Source organism: Citrus clementina, unplaced genomic scaffold (genome assembly GCF_000493195.1).
Source record: "Citrus clementina cultivar Clemenules unplaced genomic scaffold, Citrus_clementina_v1.0 scaffold_7, whole genome shotgun sequence".
In the NCBI taxonomy this organism is placed as follows: domain Eukaryota; kingdom Viridiplantae; phylum Streptophyta; class Magnoliopsida; order Sapindales; family Rutaceae; genus Citrus; species Citrus x clementina.
The window spans coordinates 19,729,382-19,738,759 of NW_006262075.1; the positions used below are offsets into that span (position 1 = coordinate 19,729,382).

The window sequence follows — 9,378 nt, forward strand, 5'->3', positions numbered from 1 at the left end:
AAGTAAACTAAATTTTTAATGTCAGATTCATTCACTTGCCTTTTTGCACCAACATGAATGTCTAGTTCATCCTGAGCCTTCTTCAGAGCATCTCGATTGTTAAGAAGTAAGGAGATCAGAAAATTTGTCAATCGGGTATGGAAGCCTAAGAGCCAGATTACAGTTGCTGCTTTTGACGGTTTCTTTTCGGCTTGAAGAAATTAATTTTTTTAAAATTACTCGCTGGTTAATTGTGTTTGTAGATGAAACCCAATCATGCATGAGTTTTCTCAATTTTTTTTTTCCAGTGTACATAATGATCTTGATCGTGCATATAAGAAAATGTCAAGTTTCTCTGTTCAGTTTTTGACATCTCAGGCTTTTCTGTTCAAGAGGTTGATTACTTGATGGGATTTTTTTTTTCGGGGGGCAAATTAACATGATGTTTGCTAGTATTACTGATGCACAATTCGTAGCAGGAGAAATTTTTATCGATTGTCTTTGATTACGCTCCAAGTCCACAAAAACAAAAATTATGTGGAACTGAATCACATCCATAAATAAATTTGCCCAAATTTTACCACTTCAGAATGTATAGGATTATAAAAAAGGAATCAATATTATGGAGATGATTGGACTGTGAATTGTGCGATAAATATTTGGGAAAGCTAACAAAACTTGAAAATCCCTTTATATTTTTCCAGAATTTGCCTTTTATGATTTCTCGCAGCAAGTACATCAGAAACTTTCTCAAATTTCCAAAATACCCTGCTGTTGTTATAAAGATTCGGTTAATTGCAATTGATTTTGGACTTGCCAATTAATATCCTAGCACGATATGGTAATTAACTCGTGTATACGAAAAGAACTCTACCGAATTTATAATTGAACTGAAAGCCTGAACCTGCTGAAACCTTAAAATTGTTGTGTTAAAAGTAGCAGCTGTGAAAATTCAACAGCTAACTCTGATGACAAGCTGGCATGCCGCCTCAGCTGCACTCATTTGCAATCAGAAAATGTAGAAGGTTTAATGAGCTGGCAAAATGGATTTACTAAAGAATCTCAGCAAATGAGCATGCAAGAATTACGTTTCTAGAAGCTGAAAATGATTGGCTGATATTTGTCATATTCACAGGGTTGTTAGATGTTCGTTTCCAAATCTTACCCCTTAGGCCAGCTGTTTCTTCTTTTTCCTCTTTGTATATAAATGAACCTAAGCTTGTATTTTCATTCATTCTAGTCGTTATCTTTTATAAAGCATTTTGTGATTTATGCTTTGCTTGCTGTTCGTAAGTAATTTATAGCAAATTTAAGTTGGTATTAGAGCCGCTTTGAGCTATGGCAAGCAGCAGCAGCAACACACACAAAAGCACGAATCAATCACAAATGAATCCAAATAACCAAGAAGATAACGTGAATCAAAATCAAAACTCAGAGCACAATGTCACAAACTCAGCAGGAATTAATCAACATATTACCAACAATACATGTCTTTACAACTCCTATCAAGCTCACCCAAAGCAATTTTATGCTCTAGAGATCACAAGTGATTTCCAGCATCAGGGCTAATGAGCTTGAAGGTTTTGTTGATGGTAGCCATGTTTGCCCTCCAAGATATTTCACAAACCCGAGACCAAATGGAACCACCATAAATACACCTAACCTTGAACATCAAATTTGGAAAAAGCAAGACCACATTTTACTAAGTTGGTTACTATCATCCCTGAGTGAGGGGGTTTTGGGCACAGTGGTTGATTGTTCTACCTCATGCGAGGTTTGGACAAATCTTAGCAACCAATTTGGTGCTAGAACTAGAGCTAGAATATTACACCTCAGAACTCGAATCCAAACAACCAAAAGGGTTTAGTCACCATTGATGACTACTATTCTAGAATGAAGTCTATGTTAAATCAGCTTAGAGCAGTAGGTAACAATATGAGTGATGATGACTTTGTCATGTGTGTGTTGGCTGGACTAGAACCTGAATACGACTCAATAGTCACCAACACAAACTCTATGCCAAAGAGCCCCTCACTCTTAGAACTGTATGTCATGCTTCTCAGTCAAGAAAATAGAACTAAATAAAATTTAAGCTCGGGGACTGTTGAGGCAAACTACACTCAAATGAGAAATGGGAGGAGAAACTGAGGTAACAATGATAGAACTGGAAATCAATATCAACCTGGAATAGTCTTTAGAAACCCTGATAATGGAACTGGAAACAATCAAGGAAATCAAAATCCTCAAGACAAGGGATAAGGCAAAGCAATAGCAAATGATAATGGTTTAGAATCCAAAGGGCCATGTCAAATTTGCTTGAAGATGGGGCATACAGCTGCTGAGTGTTGGCACATATTTAAGAAGAATTTTGTACCCCAGCCAAATAAAAGAAGAGAAACAAGAGGTGCCTATGTAGCCTCAACTGATGAGCAAAGTAGCGGAGCATGGTATTTGGGCAATGGTGCCACTAACCATGTCAAAAATGCACTTCGAAATATCAACATCAACTCTGAATATCAAGGTAATGACCAACTTGTTGTTGGCAATGGTGAGAAACTTGTGATATCTCATATTGGCTGTTCTGTTTTGCCTACTTTTGATCCACAAAAACACATCACATTAAACCATATATTGCGTGTTCCTGACATTACTAAAAATGTTATTAGTATATCCAAATTGCTGCATGATAATGACATTAATGTTGAGTTTCACAAATCTGCCTATTTTGTCAAAGACAAGAAGCAAGGGAAAATTCTGATGAAAGGAGTGGCTAGAGAGGGATCTTATGAGCTGCGGTGCTTACCTGTTCATTTGAGCAGAAGCAAAAATTTACACACTGCTTTCCTATCTGTATCTTCAATACCTGTGTTAATAAGGTCCATTAGTGATCCATTGTCTATGTTATCCTTCAATTCTAATGGTAATGAGTCTGTCAGTGTTAATGAGTCTAATGTAACTGATAAATCAAACGACAGTGTTTCAAAAGCTACAAAGGAGATTGATCTTTGGCATTTTAGACTAGGGCATCCCAATATATTTGCTTTGAAAAATACTTTGTTGTCTTGTAATCAGTTAAGGATAAATAAAAATATCATCCCTTCATTTTGTTGTGCATGCCAATATGGAAAGCAATCAAAACAACAATTCAAGAACACTGAGACCAAAACCAAAATAGCTTTAGAATTGATCCATACAGACCTATGGAGAACAGCACCAATCCCCTCAACAAAAGGAGATAGATATTATATATCTTTTGTTGATGACAGAACCAGATACACATGGCTCTTTCCTATAACAACCAAATCTCAGGCTCTTGACACATTCATTGCATTCAAAAGGCAAATAGAAAATCAACTAAACTTGAAAATTACAGCACTCCAAACAGACATGGGGGAGAATTCAAAGCCTTTGAACTATATTTTAGAAGAGAGGGAATAACTCTAAGACATTCTTGCCCTTACTTACATAAACAAAACGACAAAGTTGAGAGAAAACACAGACACATTGTGAAAACTGGACTCACATTGCTAGCCCAAGCCAAAATGCCATTGAAATATTGGCAAGAAGCCTTTACATATGCTGTATACACCATTAACATACTGGTATCACCTGTAGTTGGGAGCAAAACACCATTTGAATTGCTGTACTCTTTTAAACCAGATTACTCTCAAATTAAAGTGTCTGGCTGTAAGTGCTTTCCTTACCTAAGACCCTATAACAAGAACAAATTTGATTTTCACACCTCCAAATGTGTCTTGTTAGGAGTAAGTATTGGTCACAAAGGATATATATGCATAAGTCAGTCTGGCAGGATTTACATTTCAGCTAGTGTGAGGTTCAATGAAAACTCCTTTCCTTTATCAAATTATCCAAATTTCAACAAAAATGAGTCCATGAATGAAAGTGAATTTACTACTCTCTCTGAAAAGTTTCAAGTTGTTTCTTTCCCTGTCAACAGTCTTGACAATTTCACACAGCTAGCAGCTGCACACAGTCATTCTCAAGACACTGCTGGAAATATGGAACTTCCCTAAAATCTTGTCCAAGATGAAGCACAACAGACCTTGGAGACTGACACATTATCAGGTAACCACTCACCTCACCAACCCTTGTTACATATTCCAGAAGACAGTCCAAATTCACTCCCAGCCATAGAACTAAACACTTAAAACCTTGGTAAACAAAAAACCTGGCCATCACATCCTATGATAACAAGATCTAAAGCAGGAGTTTTCAAATCAAAACTATACCAAATATCTACCCAAATCCAATCCTCTCTTCCCAAAAACACCTGTGAAACCTTAAAGGAACCGAAATGGAAAGAGGCAATAGTAGATGAGTACAATGCCCTGATGAAAAACAGAACATGGACCTTGATACCTAATAGTCAAAATTATAAGTTGGTTGGAAACGAGTGGGTGTACAAAATAAAAGAGAATTCTGATGGTACCATTAACAAGCACAAGGCCAGACTTGTTGCTAAAGGATTCTTGCAAACACTAGGTGTTGACTTCAAGGAGACATTTAGCCATGTAGTTAAGGCTGCAACAATTAGAATTATTCTGACTTTGATAGTAAATAACAACTGGATGCTGAGGCAAGTGGACATAAACAATGCATTTCTAAATTGAGACTTGACTAAGGAAGTGTACATGCTACAGCCTGAAGGATTTGAAAACAAAAGCAAGCCAAACTACATATGCAAGCTGAACAAAGCACTGTATGGACTAAGACATGCTCCTAGAGTCTGGTTTGATAAGCTGAAGAGTGCTTTATACTCTTGGGATTTTGAAAATTCTAAGTGTGACATATCATTATTTTTTAGAAGAACAAAATCAGATATAATTATTATGCTCATCTATGTTGATGACATAATAATCACTGGAAGCAGCAACAAGGATGTCGAAGAAGTGATTGTAAAGCTGAGCAAAACCTTTGCCTTAAAGGATTTGGGTAATTTAAATTTCTTGCTCGGGATACAAGTTACCAGAAATCAAGATACCATTCTGCTCTCTCAAACCAAATATGTTCAAGATCTGTTGATAAAAGCATAAATGACTGACTGCAAAGGCATAAAAACTCCTTTCAGCACTTCAAAAAAGCTAAAAAAAAATGAGGGAGCCAAGTTTCATGACCCTACACTTTATAGAAGTGTCATAGGAAGCCTACAATATACCGTGCTTACAAGACCTAAGCTTGCCTTCTCTGTGAACAAGCTTAGTCAGTTTATGTCAGATCCTAGATAGTCACATTGGATAACATGTAAAAGGGTACTGAGATATCTTAAGAATACAATAAACATGTGCCTAAGGATAAAAAAGTCAGAATATTTTGATCTCACTGCCTATACTAATGCAGATTGGGCTAGTGATCCAGATGACAGAAGGTCAATCAGTGGCTATTGCGTATATTTGGGTAATAACTTGGTGACTTGGAGTTCAAGAAACAAGGTGTGGTTTCTAGATTTACTGCAGAGTCTGAATACAGAGCTATGGCTCTATGCAGTGTTGAAATTACATGGATCAGTACATTGCTTAATGAGCTTGAGTTAAAAGTTCAAGGAACTCCAGTGATTCTAAGTGACAGTACCAGTGCAGCAACTATAACTGCCAATCCTATATACCATTCAAGAACTAAACATTTCGAGATTGATCTTCACTTCATCAGAGACAAAGTTATGAAAGGTGAAATAGAAATAAGTTTTATTGCCAGCAAGGATCAAACTGCAGATGTTCTAACTAAACCTCTGCCATACTATAAATTTGACTACTTCAGAAGCAAACTCAATGTCTTTGCAAGACCTTGTGTTTGAGTAAGGGTGTGGAAAGTAGCAGCTATGAAAACTCAATAGCTGACTCTGATGACAAGCTGGCATGCCACCTCAGCTACACTCATTTGCAATCAGAAAATGTAGAAGATTTACTGAGCTGGCAAAATGGATTTACTGAAGAATGTCAGCAAATGAGCATGCAAGAATTACGTTTCAAGAAGCTGAAAATGATTGGTTGATATTTGTCATATTCATAGGTTGTTATTTGTTCATTTCCAAATCTTAGCCCTTAGGCCAATTGTTTCTTCTCTTTCCTCTCTGTATATAAATGAACCTAAAGCTTGTATTTTCATTCATTCAAGTCGTTATCTTTTATAAAGCATTTTGTGATTTATGCTTTGCTTGCTGTTCATAAGCAAGTTATAGCAAATTTAAGTTGTTGGATCATAAACTTGATCCAAGATGAATAAAATCAAGCCCAACTCATGCAAGGTTCCATGAGTATGTATGGTTGGTGAGGTTTGAATTATTTATATTAGGTGTGGTGGGTTTGGTAGGTGAAGATAAATGGTTATTAATTTTTTGTAATTTCTTATTTGAATGGTCGTGATTAGCTTGTTTCATGTATAAATACCCCCTCTCCCCTTTGGTTTAAGCATAAAGTGAAATAACAAAATCTCTAAGTTGTAGAGAGTGAAAAATAAGAGTTGTAGTTGGTGAGGAGTGTTATTGAAGAAATAAAATAGTGTGTTTTTTTAGTGTCATATGTGTTAACTTTCCAACAAAAATTACTGGACATGAACTTTCCTACTGCTTAATCTTTCCTGCAGCCGAAATTAGCTATAACCAATAAAAGAAATTTCATTGACTATATAGCCACAGCCCACAAGCCTGGATAATGATGCCTCTGAATTATGTTTCTCGAGCGAATGTGCAGTCCGCTAGCTTACATCCTGAGGGCTAGTGAGCTGATCTGCATGTTACACAAGGACTTGTTTTAGTTTAATTAATTACCTGATCTACATCGCTCAAGTTCACTCCACCAAATTAATAAATTGAAGCACGTCAATTTACGAAGAGGGCTGGTAAGCTGAAATTTTTTTCACAGTAAAAAAATTAAAGAGGAACTAATTAACTATGAATAATAATTGCATTATTAAACTTTTAGTTTAATTAATTACCTTGAGGGTGCATTTGATTGTTTTTACAAACATTAATCTAATTTTATGTTTGGTGCAAACAAAATGAGTTAGGACAGCATGTCCTGCCCTACATCTTTTTTTTTTTTTTTTAAATCTGGACCCGCGCTTTAATAAGATAAATGTAAAACTTTTTCCCATAAAGATGGAAACCTTAACTATGAATTATTACTTAGCATAATGTTATATAAACATATAAATAAACACACATCTAATCGCTTCTTATTGATAACACAACAACTTACATTCTGGGGAAAAAAAAAAATACTAAACCCTCAGGGTAATAGACATGATCACATCTGATCACTTCTTATTGGTGATACAAAAACATACATTCAGTATTGCAGAAGCCAAATTAATCATATAAAGAAGCAGAAAGGCGTGGAGTAAGAAGCACTTCAAGTGGAGTAGCTTTAGCATAGGTCAAGGATTTTGCCTCTTCCATGTCAACTGGTGCATCTGATGGGGTTGCAAAATCAAACCCATGTAGTAATGAAGCAAGTATTAGTGGCATAACTTGAAAGGCAAACGAAATTCCAGGACACATTCTTCTACCACTTCCAAATGGTATAAATTCAAAATTCTGTCCCTTCAGATCAACGTCCTTGTATTTTGTAAGAAATCTTTCTGGCAGAAATCTACAAGGCTCCTCCCAAACTCCTGGATCACGCTGAATCTTCCAAGCATTAACAATAAGTTGTGTGCCTGCAGGGACATGGTAACCACTGATGTTGCAGTCTTCGATAGACTCGTGAGGTACTAAAAGTGGCGCAGCGGGGTATAAACGCAGTGTCTCCTTGAGGACGACCTGCAAATAAGCTAAATTTATCATGTCTGATTCATTCACTTGTCTATTTGTACCAACGTGAACGTCTAGTTCATTTTGAGCCTTCTCTAGAACATCGCGGTTGTTGAGAAGTAGGGCGATAGCCCATGTCAATGTTACTGCGGTAGTGTCTGAAGCTGCTAAGATTAGAGACTGCAAAAGTAGGAGTCAGCTCGATTATATATATAAAATAGCTTTTTGCCAATTGACATGTTATCAATAATTTTTGCATTAGCTGTGCTTAAGTTTTTTTCAGGACAATACCAGGCATATAGCTTTAATAACAGTGTCAGTGTCATCGCCACCAGGAAGCTGCTTTGTTTTGTCATCAAACAAGGACAGCATCACATACATAAAGTCTTCATCTCCCTTAACCTCGCTAGAACCTCTTTTGCTCTTATGCTCATCCAACCATCCTTGGAAAACGAGGTCAAATTCTTTAGCTGTCTTCTTCATTAATTTCTCGTATCCGCCGATATCCAGCCATCTCAGATACGGTAAAGCGTCAGACACCACAAACTTACCAAACAAGTCAAAAAAGTCGGTCGCATGCTCTTGAAAATCAGAACTGTCTTGTGAAGTGTAACGTTTTCCTGCAATTATTCTCATGATAATATCAAGTACAATCCCCTCAATCCAGTGATTCATCTCCACTGAAACCTTATGTGAACTGCTCCTTTTGCAATTCTCGAATAACCCTTTGATTGAAGCCTTCACTTCAGACTCTCGTACATGTTTCAGCTTCTGAAGTTGTTTGTTTGATAAAAGCTCAATCGTGGCCATCTTGCGAGACTCTCGCCAGTAGTTGCCGTATGGGCTGGCAGCAATGGCCAAAAAATTGTACCCTAAGAGATCCATGGCCATTGATCTGGGACGATTTGCAAAGGGTTTGTCGTTGATGGTGAAACATTCTTTGGCAATTTCCCAATTGCTGACCACTAAAGCTCGATTCAAGCCCATTTTCATAGTGAATATTGGACCGTATTTATCAGCCATGTCTCCCAAAAGTCTATGAGTTGGCTCTTGCCCTCCAAAGAGATGTAAATGGCCAATCAAAGGCCATGCTCCCCCAGCCACTGGTGCTTGATGAGGAGCTTGTGTGTCTTTTGTTCGCCCATTTAGTGAAATCAAGAGTAAAAGTAAGAGAAATATTACAAAGCCTGAAATTATTGCAAGAACAGTTGATCCTAGTGTAAGAAATATGGCCATTTCTAATTGGTTTTTGTTGGCTGTGAGGCTCTGATCTGAATGAAGAGGTTACTTCAAATCATGTCTGATATATAGATATAATTTAAGAGCATATAGCGTAAGGTCTGCAGTAAAAGTTTCGTCTAGTCAATGATTATAAGATAATTACAAAATTGGCAATATACCCTTAAAATGCTTTAAACACTTTTATTTTAATAAAATTTTATATAACTAAAATACTTATAAAGTAATTGTACTATTAAGGACAAGCTTATAAATCAAACAAAATATATTTTACTTTTCCCAATTTTATTAATTTGAGTCTCTGAATTCTTACATTTACAAATAATTCCCATACCTAGGGGGAGCGAGAGACTCGTCTAAGATATAACAAAATTCAAACACTTTTTACTTTT

General features: G+C 36.5%; 1 protein-coding gene across 1 annotated transcript; it reads right to left on the reverse strand.

The window, feature by feature from the left end:
• Positions 1 to 7,303: 7,303 nt before the first annotated feature.
• Positions 7,304 to 8,983, reverse strand: LOC18036882 (cytochrome P450 CYP82D47). Its single transcript, XM_006428042.2, has 2 exons — positions 8,039 to 8,983; positions 7,304 to 7,927 (listed from the first exon to the last, which is right to left on the reverse strand). The coding sequence occupies exons 1-2, from the start codon at positions 8,981 to 8,983 to the stop codon at positions 7,304 to 7,306; spliced, it is 1,569 nt and encodes a 522-aa protein (XP_006428105.2).
• Between the last annotated feature and the right edge of the window lie 395 nt (positions 8,984 to 9,378).

Bases quoted from the DNA above. Each gene is read 5' to 3' on its own strand.
- LOC18036882 (XM_006428042.2), bottom strand. From the start codon at position 8,983: ATGGCCATATTTCTTACACTAGGATCAACTGTTCTTGCAATAATTTCA. The intron at 7,928-8,038 runs GTATTGTCCTGA...CTACTTTTGCAG, and splicing joins TTATTAAAGCTATATGCCTG to TCTCTAATCTTAGCAGCTTC.